Raw genomic sequence first — 21,064 nt, forward strand, 5'->3', positions numbered from 1 at the left:
CTGGAGCTGCTTAATATATTAAACGGTGAAATATTTCAGAGTGTTTTTTGGTTTTCATGTATTTGTTCTGGCCCCCGCCGTGGCCCCCTGGTAAATATCGTCTAGAGCAGTCACTGCTCTTTGGACTTTGACTAGGCCATTTTCCTTTTTTGTGTGTGTGTAAAACCTGAAGTTACTAAGACTGCCACGTAAGGAACATTGTTGGATATGAAAAATGTTGACCATGGAACCAGCTGGACTTTTTCCTGACTACATAAAGTATTTCATTGTTACAGTGGCGTGGCCATTAGCCCCGCCCACTCAGCGTCTCAGTTATGTCATGTGAAGGGTTAGCCTCAATAACATGGATAGGCTTCGATCTGAACTGCTACATCAAATTTCCATTATTAATTATTTAACTTCCATAATTCTACTCAGTATTGTTGCTCTTCCGCGTTTTTATTTTATTTTTTTTGTGGGGTCCGATTGACTCCGTCTCTCAAGACGGCGAGACGAAAGGTTGAAAGTTTGTGAATACTTCTTGTGAATACTTCTGCGAAGCACTGTAGACAATGACTAATGTCTCACTTTGTTTTATTAAAACTCTTCTTTGTAAACTGACCGTATCTTTGTCTTTTATTTATCAGCCCAACGTGAAGACAATCGATAGCAGAAAATAACAAAACTCGTTTTATTTTTTTTTTTTAAAAAGAAAGAACAGGAAGTGGAGCACAGCTCCTATTGGTTACTGATTACATCAGAATCTCTTGTCACAAACATTCAAATAGAAAATTGAAATGAAAAAGTCTCAATGGGAATATTTCACAGTGCATCATTTGCTAATACAAACTGCCTCGTTTACAAAACCAAAGGAGCAAAAAAGACTCGATTTGAAAAGAAAAAAAAAAGCTGGAAGGAAAGGAAGGGAGTTCATCATGTTTTCCTTTCTTTGGCACCAGGACACATAAAGTCAGTAGTGCTGAAAGTAATCCCCCCTCTCAAAACGTAACATGTAAAGTTGTAAAAAAAAAAAAAATCATCAAAATGACTCGGATCTGCAGCAACCAAAACATTTCAGTTCCCAGAATGCATCAGAGCACAGCTCCTCCTCCGCTCTCTTCTTGTTGCTTTGGATGTGAGGGGAGCAGAGAGGTCAGATGGCCATGGGGCCATCGCTGCTGGTGGAGGGCCGGTCCCACAAGAGGCCGTCCCCGCCGGGCGGATGGCTGGAGGGCAGCAGGACCCGGGTCAGCCAGTGGCTGGGGGCAAGGGAGAAAAAGTCTCATTGTTTCAACAGAGATGACTCAGAAATATTCAGATAAGAAAAACAATATCAGTTTATTAGAAATGAGCAGGAAATGCTAACTATGATGAAGGTTTTAGAACAGGCAGTGTGAGGGGCAGCCGTGATTAGACAATCAGCTGTGTTGGGAATTTGATTTGCTTGAACTCAAAACATTTTGGCACTTTTTAAAAGTTCTGAACCAATATAAATCCTTCTTGATCCACAAAGGCCTAAAATTATGGAGGGAATTTACCGTTCAGTTTGACATTTTGAAAAATAAATCACAATTACTTCATTAATTTGCTCTTTAAATTTATATTGAAAACAGATACTGTCAGAGTTAAACTCTTAAATTAAAACCAAAACCTTGAGTCTTACTTGGATTTATTCCTTCCTCGATTCCTTCCTTCCTGGAACCCTAACTTTCTTCCTTCAATTCTTGCCTCCCTTTTTTGATCACTTTCTTTCTTCCTTTATTTCCTTCCTGGATCCATAACTTTCTTGACTCCTCTCTTCCTTCCTTCTCTCTTCCTCCATCTCTGCCTTCCTTCCTTGATCCATTCTGTCCTTCCTTTATTTTCTTCCTTTATCCCTGACTTTCTTCCTTCCCTCCGCCCTTCCTCTGTTGTTCCTCAGCCTTCTCCAGGTGTTTCCATTGATGCGTTCAGAATAATCAAACCAACATATGAAGATGTTTTGTGGCTCTTGGTCTCACCTCCTTGTTTCCACTCCAAAGAACAACTTCCAGTTGTTCAGGCGGCCATGATGGTACGGGTTTCTGAACACCTGACAGGGAGAAGAGGAATCGTTAGAACAACAGCAGCCATTGTTTTTTTGTTTTTTTAAAATCATGTCTATTGAAGCAATCGAAGGAAAAAAAAGTTTTATGAAGAACAAATTAATATTCAATTCATGGCCGATGGCACCTTGCCGTTGCCCTGCAGCCGTCTGGCCTCCTTGCGGTTGATGTGGCGCTCCACGCTGGTCTCTCCTCTGCTGATCAGCTTGGCGTGCCACAGGGTCAGTCCGCCCAGCGCCACCGCCACCGAACTGCAGAACCAACGGGTCAGAGCGGAACAGGAGAGCTGTTATGAAACTGCCAACTAGCTGCAGGAAGTGGTCCAGGTTCTGTGCAGAGCGCCGGCTCACCTGGTCAGGACCCAGAGGAAGATGATGCACTTATGGCCAACGCTCTCTCTGGGGCTCAGATCTGGAGGCGGAGTCTGAAAGGAAGTCTAAAAACAGACAGGAAGTACTTCAGACTGACGGCCAACACGGCGCAGCTTAGCTTCCAGATCTGTTATGCTAGCTCTGATTTGTTCCTTTTTAAGACTTTTGTTCATTTGTTTCATGTTTAGACAATTATTCCCTCTGGTTTTCTAACTCTTTTATCTTTCCAACAAATAGTATGGTGCGTAACCGTGGCAACACAGTATTGTTTTTCCAACTGGCAGGAGCTGATTAGCGTCTCAAAAGCTCAAATAACACCTGAAGTACGACCCCAAAGCCCGGAGTTAAAATGACAGATTTAAAGAGGAGCAGCAAAAGCAAATGAGGCAGATTAGCATCGCTTAGCAACAACTGATGATGTCATCCAGGGCACGTTATTATGGAATATCATCTCTGCTGTTAGCTTGTCATATTGTTTTATCTGTGTTTTATGAATACTGTACAGCACTTTGTTGCAGTTAATGTTTTTAAAGTGCTTTATAAATAAAATTAACACAACAGCAACAGTCTTCAGTCAGAGGCCTCTACGGATTCCTTGCAACACTGACTGCTACAGGAGATATTCCTGTTCACAGTGAAGATACTTGGAAGAGATGAGTTAGGACAATATTTAATTACCGTTTGGAATAAATGAAAGTTTTTTTTAAATTTAAATTGAATTCAAAAGTGTGGCCCAGTGGGCGTTGAAATGATTTCTATTGCCCCCCCTGACCACAAGTCAAGAAAAATTGGTCAAAGTACAAAACAACTGAGGAACCCAAAAAATTTAAAATGTAAATCTAATAAGGAAACAATCCAGAAACTTCTATGTTTTGGCTCTTCAAGGTTTTATAGATTTCATAAAAATGTGGTTTAGTTTATTATATCAGGTAAAGCTAAAAAAAACAACAACAAAGAACAACAAAAGTAACAAACTTAATTTTTGCACTGTGAATAAATTTGGTGTTATACAATAAACTTGTTTGGTGTTATACAATAAACTTGTTTAAATTTGCCAGTTTTGGATACCGCGGCCCTTCAAGTTCTAGATCTAGAACTTTATGAAGGTGCAGTGAAGGTACAACTAAAAAAGTTTATTTTGTTTGTGAAAACCTGGACAAGAACAGATGAATAAAACTAAATGATCACATATGATTAAGCCTTTTTTTGTGTGTGTGTGCAGCGCTGCATATCTTCCAGACCTTAATCACATGGGCATCGTTGTTTACTTCTCAGCTTTTCAGATCCTTAATCAGACGTAGATATGAGAACAGGATCATTTCCAGGTGTCCTGTTTCTATCTCTGCCCTCCATCTGAGATCAGATTCTGCCTTCTGACTTCCACCTCACAGATGCTGTCGCTCCAAACATCTCATTAAAGCTCCTTGATTAAAATAGGCCACACCTCGGGGCAAAGGTCATCAACGTTTACTATCCAGAGCCTTCAGCTCCCTGAAACGTTTGACTAGAGCCACAAAGCCCCTAAAAGAAAAGGTTATCAAGTTGTTTAATTGAAGAATCATGACTGGAAATTTATGTTTAGATTTTAAAGTATCAAGCTTTAAAAAAAAAAAAGAGAGAACAAAGGTTGTACCGATTGCAGTTTTATGACTGATCTTTCAAACAGCCTGACCTGCTGATTCTCTCATGCATGTTTGAGAAATCCTTTAATCCCCATGGCAACCATTCAACTGTGCAAAACGCCTGGGTGGACCTAGCTCCGCCTTCGAGGACGAAGCTCCTCCTCTGAGCTGCAGATTCCAAACTTTAGAACTTCCCCCTCTCAGAGCAGCTCTACCCTGCCACTCTTCCACTCAGCTCCTTCAGACTAGCCAGCAACAATCAGCAAACACCTGGTGGAACTGTACACCTCATCATAGGAGCTACTTCTCAGTTCAACGTTGGTAGAAATGTTGTTAAAGGGTTAATGTTGTGCCATGTTGTGATGACTTCCTGTAGGCGGAGTTTCAGAAAGAGCAGAAGTTTTTAAAGAGACAGCGGCCCAATTTCAAGGCACTAAATTACAATGGCAAATTTCTTTTAAGTCATATTTGATATATGTAACCTTTTCACAACAATTTAAGGTAACATAGTTGCGTGGTTGTTCTATAAAATGGCACTATGTGGCAATACTGCCCCTTTAAGTTTGAATAGAGTCATCAATCATACTTTGTTGATCCTAAAGGGCCAACAAATGCTTTGGAGATCAAACTAAGTGGATCTCTGGATTCAGGTCAGTAAATGGAGGTAAAGCGCTCAACAGAACTCACCTCTATGGCGCTGTAGGCATCCAGAAACAGGTTCCTGCTGCTGACGCTGCAGTAGACGCAGCCCAGGGTCATGTAGAGGCAGAAGGAGAAGAAGTAGCGATGGTTCAGGTGGCCGACGCAGTTGTTCAGCCAGGCTGGGAAGGTGTTCAGGTCAAACGCTTACAGTAGGTCCAGAGAGCCCGGAGCGCTCCCAACGTATTCACGTGGCGCCGTTTCACATGTTCTACGGGCTGAAAGGATACGACAGTGATGGTCCATCTTCAGGACGCACCTGCAACACAACAGAAACAGCTCTGTGACATAAAGACGGGCTGAACCGGCTTGGCGCCCGGGAGGAGAGACGGCAGCTTACAGGCTGCAGATGCTGCAGTGGTGCGTCCTCGGCGGTTTGGGGGTGATGCATTTCTTGCAGATGGAAACAGACGGAACGTCGCGTTTGTCCTGAAACACGCGGACAAGGAAAAGACTTTACTGAGACGATAACGGTCTGCGATGCCTCGGAAAGAGCGGGAATGTCACCGTAACTAATTACAGCGGACGATAAATTGTCCCACAAATTATTGCGATAAACATGAATATCGTTTGTCGCAATACATTTTCAAGTAATATATTGACAATGGCATCACGATGTAAGTTTGCCGTCTCTTTGTATTATTCTTTGTAAAGAATACTTCACTTAAACTTCACTCGAAGATGTTTGAAATATCCAAAATAAAACAAACTGACAAGAAATAAAAAGGAGTTCAAATCAAACACAACCAAAATCATAAATAAAATGGATTGTGAAGTGTGAAGCAAACTAAATTGCTCTTGAAAAAATTATGAATCAGGACGACGGACATTAAAGAGGTCAGTTTAGTTTGGTCTCTAATGTTGTCTGCAAAACAAAAGTTATTTCGGTAACAATTTATTTGAAAGGGAATCTTATGACAAAAGACTGACATGAAGACACTTGCTATGAAGTGTCATTTGGTAAATAATGACACTTTTAATGCAAAGTTGCATTAAAATTTGCATTAAAAGTTTCATCTTTACATTAAACGTGTCATTATTTGCCAAATGACTACTGAGACCTTGCGAGGTCCGGTACTTTATGGTGGACGTAGTACCTTGGGTGGGTGTCCGGGGGAGGTGGTGGTGGCCTTGTAGTAGTGGAAGACCACCAGGATGAGCAGCCAGTGGCCGCAGCAGAGATGCCAGGCGATCCAGTGAGCGGGGTACGAGGAGAAGATGGTCGGTAAGACAAACAGGTAGATGATGATCACCACAGAGGACGTCAGCAGGACCACCAGGCACACAAACACCTGGAGGGGTACGGGGAAAAGAGAGACGCTGAAGTGAAACCAGAGCAGAGTCGGGGCTAGTCGGTTGGAACGGAGAGCTCACCACTCCAAACCAGCGGGTGACGTTGTCCACGATCCAGTAGACCGGCTCGAACGCGCAGTCCAGCAGCGTGTCCGAGTTGGTGAGGCTGTTGTAGTAAAGGGAGCGAAGCAGCAGCTTGCCGTACCTCCACGCCGCCGACAACCTGACCCCGACCCCACCTCCTCCTTCCTGCGGGCGACACAGCCGGCGCAAGCGCAGCGCCAGCCGCAGCACCAGCCGCATGGCTCGGGAGAGCTGCCACCTCCAGCTGCTGCCCAGACGCATGCCACCGCCGGCCGCTCGCCTCCGGAACACTCTGCCCTGCAAGCACACGCACACGCACAGGCACACGGACCAGCAGTGAGAAATGCAGGCCGCGTAAAACAGGAGCTCGTCGTGCTGGAGCCAGACGGCCACCGAGTTGTCCATCGTCTTCCTCAGGTAGAGGGCGGATGGCCAACAGGAAGACTGGCCGGTCGGTGAGGCAGGACAGTTTCCTAGAGTCTAACGGCACCTTTCACTCACAGCTAATGGAAACCGAAGTGATCGAGTGCTGAGGGACACCTGTCAGCCCCCACAAACCAACGTGTCCTTTGAATAATTCAGGACTGGGCCAGATCCGCGCTGATTAAAAGTTCCAAGAAATTAGGAGGGGAGGATGCAGAGTGGTGACCCTGTAAGGGGGGATGGAGGGCTTGCAAGACAACGAAAGGGTCCGAAAGGACATAAAGTGGCTATGTGATCCTGAGGCGACATTTCATCAAGCTGAGTACTGCTCCCTCTGATGGGGCTTACAAAATTACACTGGCACCGAGACAGAGCCTCCTAAAAGCACTAACAGCCTTTTAGCCTGGGAAAAACCAGCGTCTGGTTCTACACTGCAGCGGTTCTGGACTTATTGGAAAACGATTGCTTCCTAGAGGACTCAACTCCTTTGAAGTTTTAAACAATTGGATCTGATTTTGCACAATTGTAAATATTTAGCAGTGATGTTTGAAAAGCTTCAGCTCGATGGAGCTTATGGAAATGCTGCGTGGGTGGTACAGCAGCGACACCTTTGCACCAGCCCTGTTTAGTCCGATTAAATCCAACTCTTAATTTGTTTGGAGTGGGAAGTTCTGGTCCGCTTACAAACCTAGGTCTCGGTTTGGTTGATGTGAACTCTGGAGCGGTTCAAATGCCAATGCCAAGGCAAGCAGACCGGAGACCACTCCAAAAGCAAGGAAAGGTTAATATAACCAAAACAAACCTGTGCGTCTGGTGCAAGAGAGCGAAATGGCTCGTGGTGTTTAGCCAATGGCAAAAGAGAAATCTTACAACCTAAAATCTGACGCCACTCCACTTTTGCTTGCATTTTGTGAAGAAGGAAGTTGTATTTAGTGTCTACTTCAGAGGTTTATGTGTCATTTCCATGGTTCTTGGCGCAGTGCCACCGTAGGCATGAGGGGAGGGAGCAGGTTTTTCAAAAGGTTTGGTTTGTTTCACACAATGCAGTGTGAAAGAGAACCTCACCAACTGAAAATGTAGTGTTGCCGTTTTGGTTCCCAATCGAACCGATTCTACCGCACTATCAGATGTGAAAACATTCATTTGAACCACAAACTACAACCTTATATACGCAGAATACAGTTCTAAAACAGCTGCCTTCTGTTCGCTAACTGGCCTGGTTGAAACTCAGCCAGAGAAATCAAACTCAATGGGAGAAATACCACACAGAACACTGCAGGGAGATGAGAATCGAGCGGAATTTCGTAGGAATGCAATGGCCCGTTAAATTCACACACAGTTTATTGTGTTACAACCAAAAACTCTTGCGTGTTTTATGCAGTATATCAACACCAAGCAGTAGACAACTGAAGTGGGAGAACAACAAAGTGTTTTACAATTCAGTGTCTGAAAAGTCTTGTGTGTGTTTGTATTCAACACAATGAGTCAACTCTTTCACGTGTGCCTCTCCGCTTCCGCTTCGCAACTATTTGCCACTTTGTGTTGCTTCCTCACATAAAATCCCAATAAAATCCACTAAAGTATGTGGTCCTAACGTGCCGAAATGTGAAAACAAAGGTATGGAAGGTACAGTAGTGATGGACGCCAACAGGAAGAGAGTGAAGTCAGGTTATTCGGTCGGTTGAGACAATTAAAAAACAATGGAAGTGCATGAAAACATGGGGTCAAATGAGGTCATAGGTTATCTCTCTTTTCAGTGACCTCTGGGTCTTTCTCCTTTAGAGATGGATGATGACGGAGCAGCTTTCGACGTAAACAAGTGAGAGAAATAAACATGAGGACATACAGAGCGACATGTCTGCACAGATGGGATTTCAGCTGACTGAGAAGAAAAAAAGGTGTTAAAGAGTCTGATTATTCATGTAGGGAACCTGACAGGAAGAAGGGACAGAATCATGTCGGAGCAGAATCTCTATGGTAACCGGTGTCCCCAATCTGCTCTGAGACGGCAGGCGGACCAGCACCTCACTGTGTTTCACCGTAACAAGCTTTACTCCGTCCTCTAACGGAGGGCGGCCATTTTCTGTCCTCAAATTTCATGGTCCACACTGTGAACAAACCCCCCAAGCAGAAGCTGCCGAGTTTTCACTGCTCACGAGTTGGGACTTGCTTTCTCTTCTCCTCCAAATGTTTATCACTTCTTCAAATGTTTCTTTTTACACACAGGGATCCATTCGCAGATGATATTTGACTTTTTTTCTCGAATCTGACACCAACAGCCTCTTACTCATTTTGGCTCCTTTTGCCAATCTGGACTTCTACTAGCAGAACAATCTCTGCTGCTATGGCAACGACTCGGGTCAGTGCTTCTGAAATGTTTTAATCCACTAAACTAATTGAACAAATATTATAGATATAAATAAATGATTTCTCAGTCATTTGTTTGTGTAGTTATGCATATTTATTTTATATTTGCGTGTTTTGCTACACAGTTGTGATGAGAAATGTAAAGGTAAATGTGGAGAGTTCAACATTAGCACCACACAAAGACATTAACCATCAGAGCTCCGCAAACCAGGCCAGACTTTAGAGGGGCAGAAGCCCAGGGTTACATTTTTGGGGGATGTCCCAAAATATTTTTATTCTATTTGGCCATTTGTTTTCTTTCTCTCTTTTTGTTTCCATCATTAGATTTGGGGAATTTGTTTGGGAGGTGACTCTGAAGTTATCAAAACCGAACTGTTGAATGTGAAGTTAAGCTGTTTAATGTTATTTCTGTGATTATTTTCTAGTTTAAACGCAATCCAACTGACTGAAGACCCTGCAAAAATAGCTATTTATTTTTGGCAAAATTTATAGAAACATAGAAAATATCTACTTTCTATTATTTATCGTCATGCATTTCTATCAATATTTAAACAGTATATTACTCTTCAAAGTCACAAACTTAGACCGATGGTACGCTTTGTAACACCATAAAGACAATAACACATTCATAGAGCAAATGTTCTGAGCAGTCTAACGTTGTATGAAGCCAGAAACTGCCACAGAAAACCCACGTTAAGGTCATTTAACCTCCTGACTTAGAAATAATCTCGTTAACCACGGGCATTCCTCCCAATTAGTTACAGTTGTATTACATTAGCAGGCTAGTTACCCTCCTGCTAGCATCTTGATACCCCACCTTTGTTAAGTGTTCAGTTCTACTGGATAACGATAATGCACTTTCAAAGATATAGATTAGCAACGGTGGAGCTTACCTGCTCAGAAGAACTATGTAGGTAAGAGATGCAGCTGTTGTCAAGTCATGGTTTCACTAAACAAGTGACCTACGGGAATTTCACTGACTACAGAAAGACTGACAGTACAAAGCGGTAAGACTGACGAAGTTCGTCTTTTAAGCAGATGTCTCACTAACGTTTACGAAAAGTAGAACTGCCTTGTGTTAAGGCGGAGACATAAAATTAGATAGATCTTGAGTCAAATTTTAAAGTAAATACTATCACCAGCTGCGTTATGAAATATTTAGATATGCAATATTGAGATTAATCGGTGTAAAATTAGTTAAAGTGAGACCTCTGTCTTTATTTTTATCTTTTTTCCTGGCGGAGACTAATGCTGCGTTTCAGATTTATTCGGATCTTGGAAATCCAGGCTTTCACCTGGAAAGCCCCCCCCGAAATCGGAATTCCCACTGGGGACGTGGGAGCGACTCCGACTACACTAAGACTTATAAAGCCAACGTACAATATTAAGGAGTCGTGAAAGCATGTTTATTTTACAAGCGTGCTTCTAAAGTCAATGTTACATGTACCACCTGGAACTCTAAACTGAACATTTTAACTGGCGTTTGCTTGTGGAAAGTAAAACTTAAAATGATGTCCTTAAGAGATACTGCGAACAATGTCTATGCGCATCGCCATGTAGAAATTCCGACTTCTTTTTCGACTATCTGGAATGCAGCTCCGGCTCCCGAGGTTACTGGAACTCAGCATCAGAAGCCCACAATGTACCATGGGAAATGAAGTCACATTTGCAAGTGCAATATTTTTCAAAACATATCTTAGTCCTAGTAAACGCTGCCTTGATTTAAGTTTTGAGCCTTTAGCTCTGACAAAGTAGCAACAACAACTATAACATCAGGCGCTAAATTTAAAGATTAAAAAAAAACAAAAAAAACACCTCGTCACCAAATTACAGCCTGAACCAGGAAGACCAGAAGTGTCATGTGATATGAAAAAATGGCTTCGGTGCAATGGTAAGATGCCTTTTCTCATTCTCAAAACATGTAGCTATGAAAACCGAACTGTTAAACTAGCCGCGTATTTTTAATATGCGACGTTTAAGTACGCATATATTGCATTTAACTTGCAGCTGTGTATTTTTAACCGTTTTTTTCTACAGTTTTTAGCTGTTATTTGCTACACTAAGCTAAAGCCATAACATAACTGCCATTAACTTATCAGTAGAAAACGCTTGTAGACATTTTATTTATGAATTAATTAATTTATCTATTTATTTATTATTCAAGTTGATAGTTTAGAGCAGGACTAATCCAGTAAGCGTTGTGTTGAATTGTAGTTAGGTAATTGTATTCATGAATACATCTCCTGCTTGTTGTGCCAACAGGCGCTCTCGTGGGCGAAACTATGAGGCAGAGCTGCAGAGGTGTCATCCTGAGGGACTTCCTGTCGAGTTCGGAGACTACCATCCCCTCAAGCCTATCATGGTATCACCTGCCTCCTGTTATCCGGCCTCCACAGTGTGAAACCTGCTGACCCGATTCACAAAATGACCCCTCTCTGTTTCCCGCCAGGTCACGGACACAAAGACCCGCCGTGGAGCTCGCAAAGGCAGCACCTCCTCATCTTCCTCCTCCTCCTCCTCAGCACCCGTGGACCCCCTCAGCTCCATGCTGGACGGGACGGACCCCCTGTCCATGTTTGCCGCCACCGAGACGTCGGCGGCCGCGTCGCACGGCAGCTCCGTGGGGGTCAGTTCACCAGCTGACCCGGCAGGAGAGACACTAAGAGAGAGGACGAAGGTTTTAATTCTTTTCTTTTAAACAGACATGTTGTGCTTCCAGGATCTCGGGAGGAAGAGGAGGGTGAAGGAGGAAGAGGCGCTCGGAGCCGACTTTGAGCCCTGGTCAACAAAACGAGGAGAAATCCTGGCCAGGTTCACCACCACTGAAAAACTGTCCATTGTGAGTCCGACATTTTTTCAGACATGATCGCATGTAGAAGCTTATTGGATGTTTGTCACACACTGCCACGGCAACGGTTTAGGGTTAAAACCTCAAGGTTTCTGTGTTTCTCTTTACAGAATCTCTGTATGGGCTCTGACAGAGGTAAGACCACTTGTTTTGGATCTAGTTATTCTGTTTCTTTTTTTCTCATATTATTACATTTATTATTCATTTTATTTGAACGAGTGTGTAAACAGGTGTCCTGTTTCAGTGGAGAGCTGATAAATCCGTTTTGTCCACCAGGAAAAGCTCCCAATCCAGGATCGTCGGCCGTTTCAGAGAAAGTCCGCACTCGCCTGGAGGAGTTGGACGATTTGGAGGAGGCGCGTTGCTTGTAGTGACTACATGTTAATGATCAGCGCTGGGTCCGGGCTGATGTGTGACAGCTTGGTGTGTATGTGTGTGTGTTACAGGGTTCCCACAGGGAGCTCCTCAACCTCTCCCAGCAGGATTACGCCAACCGCATAGAGGAGCTCAACCAGTCCCTGAAAGAGGCCTGGTCCTCCGACCAGAAGGTCAAAGCCCTGAAGATCGTCATCCAGGTAACAACACACACACACACACACACGCGCACACACACACACACACACACACCCCTCCTTCCTCTTTGGGGTCAAACACACTCACCTGTGAGGTGCGTTCCAGTGCTCCAAACTTCTGTCCGACACGTCTGTGATCCAGTTCTACCCCAGCAAGTTCGTCCTCATCACCGACATCCTCGACACTTTCGGTGCGTTCACTTCCTGTCAGCTGCTGCTGCTGTTGTCGAGCTGTTACATCATGTTGTATGTGTGTGTGTGTGTGTGTGTGTGTGTTGTAGGCCGTCTGGTGTATGACAGGATCTGGACCATGTGTTTAGACCCCAGACCTCTGCCAGGTAAGTCTGGACATGTTTCCATTTCTGTCACATTAAAGCCTTCAGTTTACTTCACTGGGAGTTTACACTCTGGATCAATATGAATTAGAATCCTAAAAGTGTGGCATACCTCTGAATTCAGAACCCTTGAGTGTGATGGCACTAAATGAAATCTAGAGCCTCAGTAGGTAGTCAGGGAGTCTCTCCCTCTCACATTCTCTCTCTCTCTCTCTCTTTCAGACTCCTTCACAGTAGAAGATGTGAACGACACGGCGAAGGAGACATGCCTCAACTGGTTCTTCAAGATCGCCTCCATCAGGGAGCTGCTGCCCCGACTGTATCCACCAGCAGCTGTTTGAGTTCTGGAACCAAAGCTCTGAGTCAGGCTGGAAGAGTTCCTGTGTGGGGTTTCAGGATGGATGCGCAGAAGGTTCCACATCTGGACTTACCTAACGGTTGTGTTTGGTCAGCGTCTGGAAGCTGAAGTTGACTCTTTAACCTCTGACCTCAGATATGTGGAAGCTGCTATCCTCAAGTGCAACCGTTTCCTCAGCAAGTCGTAAGTCTCCTCCAACGCCGTTTTCCTCTCTGAGAACCGTCCGCGAACTGACTCACGGTTCACGTCTTTGTAGAGGGATCCAGGAGACCCTTCCCCGGCTGACCGCCATGATCCGTGGGATGGGAGACCCTCTGGTCGCCGCCTACGCCAGAGCTTACCTCTGCAGGGTGAGTCGCCCTCTCCTCCCGCCTCCTTCCCCGGCCGCCCTGTGGCTCAGACCTGACGCCCCTTCGGATCCCCAGGTGGGCATGGAGGTGGCGCCCCACCTGAAGGAGAGTCTGAACGCCAACGTCTTCGACCTGCTCGCCACCTTCAGGCAGATCAGCGGTGACAGCGTCCAGAAGCAGCTGCACGTGCAGAAGGTGGAGGTGCCAGCGTACCTGACGCTCTACTCGCCCGCCATCAACTGGATCCTGCAGTGCGTCGCGTACCGAGCTCCGGAGGTAAAGCGCCTGTCCGCCGGGCTCAACCCAAACGAGTATCAGCTGAATGAAAGTCTAACTTTTATCCCATCACTGTTTCCACATCAGCAACTTCTCACAGAGATGATGGAGAGATGCAAGATGATGGCAAATAAGTAAGTAGACCGAGCAGAGAGGGGCGGGACATTGTTGGACTTAGAGTTTCATCATGATGTTTTGTGGTACTATTGTGGTAATGGTAAAAGTAACAATAAGAACTGTCTGCTCTTCCAAAACATATGTGTGGTTTGTATCACTAAACTGCACACAGTAAAAAATGTAATCCTATTTTCAAATGTATTGATGGCAGCTGCGCTTTAATTACAAATAGGTGCAAAACTTTGTCGATATTCCGCCAATGTAAAAAAAAACAAAAAAAAACAATTTCACAATTCTTGTGCTTCCATTCGATAATAAACGCAACTAAAATCACATGTGAATAAGTTTGTTCACATGATAAGTTATTAAAAACATGCCACTTCATTGTCCTCCAACTACTTCCTGTCTTCTTCTTCATGGTTTGAGCCGACATCCGGTTGTCGATCACGTGACTCGTGTGATGTAAAAAAAAAAGTGCTTCCTTTGCAATTTTGCGAAATTAACTAATTTTAATACGGCCATAAATCCACCTCACCCCAGCGTCAAAACGCTTTAGCAAAAAGAGATTTTTTTTCAAACTTGCCGTTTTTCCACTAAGGGAATTTATTTCAGAAATGTCAAATTGCACAATTATAACATCAATAGAAATGCAGCTACTGTTATTGAACAAACATTGGAGAAGATAGTAAAGCTAAGTTTTGTGGAGTTTTAAACATTATTCATTAAGATTTGTTGTGATAACGATAAATCTAAATTCTTATGAAAGGAAATGTGTCACGATAAATGATAATTAATTAACGCCCATCCTTATTAGCAGGAAATGGTCTGCTGTGGCGCCCCCTAAGGGGATATAAAAAAACATAAACTCGCCTCGAAGCAACATTTGAAAAGCTTCATCCAAAGAGGGCGGTGCCAGGAGACCCTGAGGGGCGTGGCCAAGCGTGGGCGTTAAGGAGGGGTGTGGTCAACTGCAGTTGCTAGCGTTAAACCAAAAGAGGGCAGCACTGAGACGGCTTAAGGCAGCGAATAATTTATACAAACAGTGGAAAAACTGTCTATTTAGAGTTTAGTTACTCTAGCTGTTTCTCACTTATTTCACTAACATTTTGTTGTTGTTTTTTTTTTCCCACAGTGCCTTGCTTCTCAACTCAATAATGAGAGCATTCAGACCGGAGTTTGTTGCCACCAGAGCCACTGATTTCATTGGCATGATCAAAGACTGCGACGAGTCCGGCTTCCCAAAGGTCAGAGGGCACAAACGGCTGGACTATTCTAATCTCTTCATTTAATGCATCTTAGAGCGGCTAGACACTTCAAAAAATGGTTAAAAATAGTTCTTTTTTTTAAAAACATTTTAATCTTGAAACAAGCCGTTTAATTTTGTCTCTGCAGCACCTGCTGTACGGCTCTCTGGGTCGCAGTCTGGCCTGCGCCGATCCTCCAGAGTCTGAGAGGCTGACCATCCTGAACGAAGCCTGGAAAGTCATCACCAAAGTCCGAAACCCTCAGGTTCTGCAACTTCTACACATAAAAAAAAAAAAAAATCCACTTATACCAGTTACTTGTTCCAGAACATAACTCACTCATTTTATTTATTTATTTTTTGTCTGTTTTTGTAGGACTACATGAACTGCGCTGAGATCTGGGTGGAGTTCACCTGCCGACACTTTACTGTGAGTGAAACTAGCTTGGAAAATGGTGGCCACTACTTTTCTTATGAGGGAGCAGCAGGGCTGTACTAAGCTAAGATAAAAGCATAAAACCACAAGAATAAAGTCATAACATTACAAGAATAATGTCGCACGAGTATGAAGTTGTATAAGAAAGGTTGTACGAAACAAAACATAACAGTATAGACCTCGGAGAAAGAAGTTGTACTGGAAGTCATACAAGAAGGAAGTTGTACGATAACAGTGGTATTAGAATAGTCATATGAGAGTAAAATCGTACCAGAAGAAAGTTCTGAAAGACTTTTCTCATATTATTTCAACAATTCTCGGTACTACTTCTTGTAATTTAGTTTTGTTTTGACTTTTTGTTTTGTTTTGTTTGTTTCGTCCTGACAGAAACGAGAGGTCAACACGGTCCTGGCTGACATCATCAAACACATGACTCCTGACCGAGCGTTTGAGGAGGCCTACCCTCAGGTTAGCACGATAACTCAACCGGCTACAATTGACTTATTTCTCTCTCTTCTTTGTAATCACTTCGGTGTGTTCTCGCTCTGCGGGCAGCTGCAGTCAGTGATCAGGAAGATCCTCACCTACTTCCACGACTTTTCCGTCCTCTTCTCCATGGTTAGTGGTCTGAAACACAAATCCAAACTGTTCCCAGCTTATCGTGTTTGATGTATTTTTTTTTTTCACATCCTCTGTCCATCAGGAGCGCTTCCTGCCGTTCCTCGACATGTTCCAGAAGGACAGCGTGAGGGTGGAGGTCTGCAAATCCATCATGGAGGTTTTCATCAAGTAAGACAAAGAAACAAAAATGGATGAACCGGCTAGGAAAGAGGAATTTAGCTGCTTCAGTCGACAAAGTGAATGGATTTTTTCCGATCTGTTGTGTTTCCTGCAGACACCAGCTGGAGCTCACCAGGGACCCGGTCATCCTCAATGCCATGCTGCACATCTGCAAAACCATGCACGACTCCGTTAAGTAGGTTACGTATTACCATCCCCACTAAACTTTTAACGGGTCTGGTTTTTATTTTTACTGTTTATATTGTTTTAACTATATTAACAAAAAAGCTTAGCTAACTTATAGCCACAAGTATTGTGTTGCCCATCCAATTAAGGCACAAAGTTGTCAGAAGTCGGGTATTTTTAGAACGTCAGTGATGTCAGCGGTAGTTTTCAGTACTATGAATGCTGGGAGATGGAGTTCGATCAGTGTGCTTTGAGAAAAATAGGGTTGAATTGACTGACCTGCACAACAGAACATGCTTTGGGTGAATTAGAACAGAAAATGAGAGCCAGGCCTTCTCGTCCAACATCAGTGTCTGACCTTACAAATGGAAGACACTCATGTGTCACCCTTTGCACTCGAGTTCCCAAGTGTGCAAAGGGTGGCACATTGGGGAACATGGGCGATTAAGAACACTAAGAAACAATTAAATTCATATTTGTGTGATGAATGCAAACAAAGTTCCTTTTGGAAGTCACTCAGCAACGTCTGTTATCTTGTGCCTGGCAGCGCTCTCACGCTCGAAGATGAGAAAAGATCTTTGGCTCTGCTGATCATCGGCTTCATCCGCATGGTGAGACTTCAGTTTTATTTAATAAGAGTCGATTCACAAATCCTCACAACAAGATCGTGGTTAGCAACTTAAATATGGATGAGAAACTCTGAACACAAATCATGCTGGTTTGTAGAGATGCACCAATCTGACATTAATATCTGCATCGCTCCTGATATTGAAAAACATCCTACATCGTGTATCGGTGACAATGAGATCAGATCTATTCAGTGTAACTCTATGCTTTGTGCTTTGAGCGACATCATGCTTTATTATTTATTTGACATTATATTTAAAATTCCAAATTGCACTTTCTGAATCATTTGAAAGGATTGCAAACTGTTGCAGTTTAGCCAATTTTTTTTCAGCTTATTTATTATTTATTTTACGTTGGCTGTTCTACTCTTAATTTCACTGACTGAACAGATGAAAGTTGTTTTTTCATGTTTGAGCTTGTGAAGCTGCTTTTGTTTTTAAGTGTGCTGTGCTGGTGCAGCATTAGCAAATACATTTATAATTCAGTACATTTATGTTATGTGTTTAAAAAAAAAAAAAAAAAGCATTTTAAGTCAATTCAAGACCGGTCTTCTGTATCGGATTGTGCCGATACTAAATCTCAGATATCTAACATCTGAGATTTACGCTCAGATGTGCTGCTTTATCACGACTTCACACCGTACTGCTAGTAATCTTGTCCTCTCCTTCTTGCCGTACTCTTCTCTTCAGGTTTCCTTCGGCCGGGACTTCGAGCAGCAGCTGAGTTTCTGCGTGGAGGCCAGAGCCACCTTCTGCAACCTGGAGCCAGTCCTGGTGCAGCTCATCCACGTCAGTAAAGCGTCCGCATCCTCGCCCGGCACATGCTGACACTTTGTCGCGCCGAGTGTGACCTTTGTTCTGTCCAGACGGTGAACCAGCTGGCCATGGAGACCCGCATGGTGATGAAAGGGAATCACTCCAGGAAGACGGCAGCGTTTGTCCGGGTGCGGTTACCTCAGGGTGGGTGGCTGTCCCTTTAAGAGGGGGCTTCTTGCTCATTGGTCTCTGGTTTCTGTCCCCTGCTCTCCAGGCATGTGCGGCCTACTGCTTCATCACCATCCCGTCTCTCAGCAGCATCTTCAGCCGCCTCCACCTCTACCTGCTGTCCGGTCAGGTCGCCTTGGCCAACCAGTGTCTCTCTCAGGGTGAGCACATCCTCCATTTTGGATTACAGCTCGACTTCTCCCTGCCTTCTGTTCTTCCTTTGACCTTCTGCACGTTGTCCTGCTGCAATCACAGACTTCGATACATTTTACTGAGGTGAACAGTCATATGTTCACCCCGTCAAATAAAGTGTTACCGATTTCAAATATTTTGACCTCATCGAAGCTGAAGGGGCGTGAATAGATTTGGCCTCTGAATAAATGTCTCCGTCTTCCAGCCGACGCGTTCCTGAAGGCAGCGGTCAGCGTCCTTCCTGAGGTTCCTCGCTCCATCAGCGTGGAGGGGAAGCTTCGCTCCTCCGAGAGCTTCCTGCTGGACTACATCAACAACTTCTTGGCCACGCTGCTGGTTGTCCCGGTAACGCCCTCGTTTTTCTGGCAACGCAGCGAAAATTTTAAGCATCCTGTAAAAGGAGGGCCGCGTAAACCTCCCTTGCGTGTGCTTCCAGGACCACCCGGAGCACGGCGTGCTGTACTTGGTCCGCGGGCTGCTCAACATGGTCCAGGATTATACCTGGGAGGACAACAGCGACGCCAAGGTGCGCGTTTACATCAGCGCCCTGCCGCTGCTCGCCGCCATGAGTCAGGAAACGTACCTCTACTCCATTCCTAAAAGTAAAAGCACACACACACACACACATGGATGGAGATGGAACCCTTGGTGCAATGTGCAGAAATCACGATGCACACAATCAGCTGTACCCTGGTTAGACTCTACCTTCTGTTCCCTAGTGGACTCCAATGAGACGTTATATGGAGGAGACCCAAAGTTCTTGTCAGAGATCAACAAGCTGTGTGAGACTTTGATCGGACAAATCTTGGACCATCTGAAGACGCTCACTCGCGACGAGGTCAGAACGCACAAGAGTCACTCACTTCCACTTTGATCTACTCACATTCTTCATTTAAAGGGGCGGTATTATGTAAAGTTATTATTGTTTTTTTTTTAAAATTCTTCTAGTTTTTCATCGTGTAATAATGTTATTTCCTCTTCAAAAACAGACCTGGGGTGTTGCCTTGATTCTTTAATGCATGTTTGAGAAATCCGTTAATCTCCTGTGGCAACCATGTAGCTTTATGAAAACTCCTCTAATCAGCTCCTTCAGACTAGCAGCAGCAATTAGCAAACACTTGAGTTCATTATATGAGTTACTTCTCAGTGAAATGCTGATGGAAACATTATTGAAGGGTTAATAGAGCAGCCTTGTTGTGATGACTTCCTGAAGGCAGAATTTCAGAAAGAGCAGGAGCTTCTTAAAGAGACAGAGGCCTAATTTCAAAGTGTTAAATTATGAAGTCATATTTGGTATATATAGCATTTTGATGACAACTGAAGTTAATATGATTACTTGACTGTGTTACAAAATGGCACTACATGCCAGGAAATCACAATACTGCCCTGTTAAAGTTTATGAAGGTAATATTTCAGAAACATTTCCTTCCTCTGCACATATCTTTCCTCATTCTTTCCCTGGCCTCCTCGCAGCAGAGCGTCCGGCGTCAAAGCGCCCTGGCCTTCTCCCTCTTCGGGGTCCTGCTGGCCCACGGCGACCTGAGGAACAACAAGCTGAGTCAGCTGTCCATCAACCTGTGGAACCTGAGCCACAAGCACGGACACTGCGAGACGCGAGTCTCTGTGGGTTGGCATTTTACAAACCGAGCAGCTCTCCGCGGAAATTAATAGCTTCCAAGTTTTGTTCACAGCCTGGAATCGTTAAAGTTGACTCAAACCTGACTTTACAGCAGCTATGCACGTACATTATTATGACTTTCCTCCCCTTTTTGTGTTTCCTCCAGATTCGGACTCTGGAGTCCATCAGACATCAGGCTCAGCGGCCTGACATGGCCCACCTGTCAGACACAATCCAGAGGCTTGCTCTGCAGTCCCGTACCTGAATGTTCTGCTGTAAAATAGTTCATGAAGCATATTAAAATTATTTCACTAATGGAAATAAAAAATCTGAACCACATGAAATTTAACTCTACTTACAGCAAACCAAAACAGGCTAAAGCTGTCACAACCACAAAGTATTACATTAGGCTCCGTTTATTCTGAAACCCCCGAATAATAGGAATATCGGTAATAAGAAGAAAATGGATTGATTGTAAAATGTCATTGCAATTTGCAGCAATAGTTGTGTTGTGTTCATGTTACACTGCCCTGCTACTAATTAGTCCATTTTTAGTTGTCAGTGGTTGGCACCGTTAATAGGCTCTGGAATTAATGTTTCTCTAGTATTTTTATTTTTAAAAAATTAAAATCAAAGTTAATAAACATGTTTCTGCACAAGCTTTCTGTTTTATTTACCTTTGCTGCTTACAGTTTAGTTCATTTAGTTCCAGGATGTTTGCTCATTTGTCTGTGCCGTTGCAGGACCTGTACAGGTTAATAAGCAACCCTACACATGGAAGATCTCAGGATCCTTTACTGGAATAATTCTGTGCCCATTGTAGAAATCCTTCAATCTAAAAGGCCTCAGTCAGATAAATGACCTTCACCTCAGTCTATTGTAGTACAGTTCTAGTTGTCACTCTGTCCTGGATGGTGGTCAAAAGTTTACACCTCAGAGTGCAGAAACATTCACACTTGCCTGCCGCTGTTCTTCAACAAGCGCTCCCTGTTCCCTGTGGCAACTGAATCAGTTGGTAACCAAGATAATCCTGGCACTCAAGAGTTTTAGATAAAGTAAGGCTTTTTCACAGAAACTGAACCAACCATCCCACTTCCATTTACTTATTTTTTTTTTTCCAACTTAATGAAGAGAAAATTTGACTGCAACATTCTCGGCATTGTATGTTTTTCTGGAAGTTATAACTGTCATTTACCCTGAGACATTGAAATTATGACTTCA

At 43.8% G+C, this 21,064-nt stretch overlaps 2 protein-coding genes across 3 annotated transcripts; one reads left to right on the forward strand and one right to left on the reverse strand.

The window, feature by feature from the left end:
• Positions 1-660: 660 nt before the first annotated feature.
• Positions 661-9,918, reverse strand: zdhhc16 (zinc finger DHHC-type containing 16). Its single transcript, XM_005809682.2, has 10 exons — positions 9,816-9,918; positions 6,130-6,429; positions 5,853-6,047; positions 5,096-5,184; positions 4,986-5,014; positions 4,744-4,877; positions 2,414-2,499; positions 2,191-2,314; positions 1,980-2,050; positions 661-1,238 (listed from the first exon to the last, which is right to left on the reverse strand). Exons 2-10 carry the CDS (start codon positions 6,391-6,393, stop codon positions 1,133-1,135), a joined length of 1,098 nt encoding a protein of 365 aa, XP_005809739.2. The 5' UTR covers positions 6,394-6,429; positions 9,816-9,918; the 3' UTR covers positions 661-1,132.
• Positions 9,919-10,715: 797 nt separating this feature from the next.
• On the forward strand, positions 10,716-20,494 carry c10h16orf62 (chromosome 10 C16orf62 homolog). Of its 2 annotated transcripts, none has more exons than XM_014472754.2 (30): positions 10,716-10,813; positions 11,185-11,284; positions 11,372-11,548; positions 11,642-11,761; positions 11,881-11,905; positions 12,047-12,126; positions 12,217-12,345; positions 12,449-12,533; positions 12,624-12,680; positions 12,900-12,996; positions 13,171-13,218; positions 13,292-13,385; positions 13,461-13,661; positions 13,749-13,795; positions 14,911-15,022; positions 15,171-15,287; positions 15,398-15,451; positions 15,845-15,925; positions 16,013-16,075; positions 16,161-16,246; positions 16,353-16,433; positions 16,971-17,034; positions 17,740-17,838; positions 17,916-17,993; positions 18,080-18,194; positions 18,431-18,570; positions 18,662-18,827; positions 18,945-19,063; positions 19,699-19,848; positions 20,010-20,494. In XM_014472754.2, the coding sequence occupies exons 1-30, from the start codon at positions 10,797-10,799 to the stop codon at positions 20,106-20,108; spliced, it is 2,901 nt and encodes a 966-aa protein (XP_014328240.1). In that variant the 5' UTR covers positions 10,716-10,796; the 3' UTR covers positions 20,109-20,494. The 2 variants fall into 2 exon arrangements, with proteins under 2 accessions (XP_014328240.1, XP_023196580.1); XM_023340812.1 differs by having other exon boundaries at positions 19,702-19,848.
• The last annotated feature ends 570 nt before the right edge of the window (positions 20,495-21,064 follow it).

Source organism: Xiphophorus maculatus, chromosome 10, assembly GCF_002775205.1.
Source record: "Xiphophorus maculatus strain JP 163 A chromosome 10, X_maculatus-5.0-male, whole genome shotgun sequence".
In the NCBI taxonomy this organism is placed as follows: domain Eukaryota; kingdom Metazoa; phylum Chordata; class Actinopteri; order Cyprinodontiformes; family Poeciliidae; genus Xiphophorus; species Xiphophorus maculatus.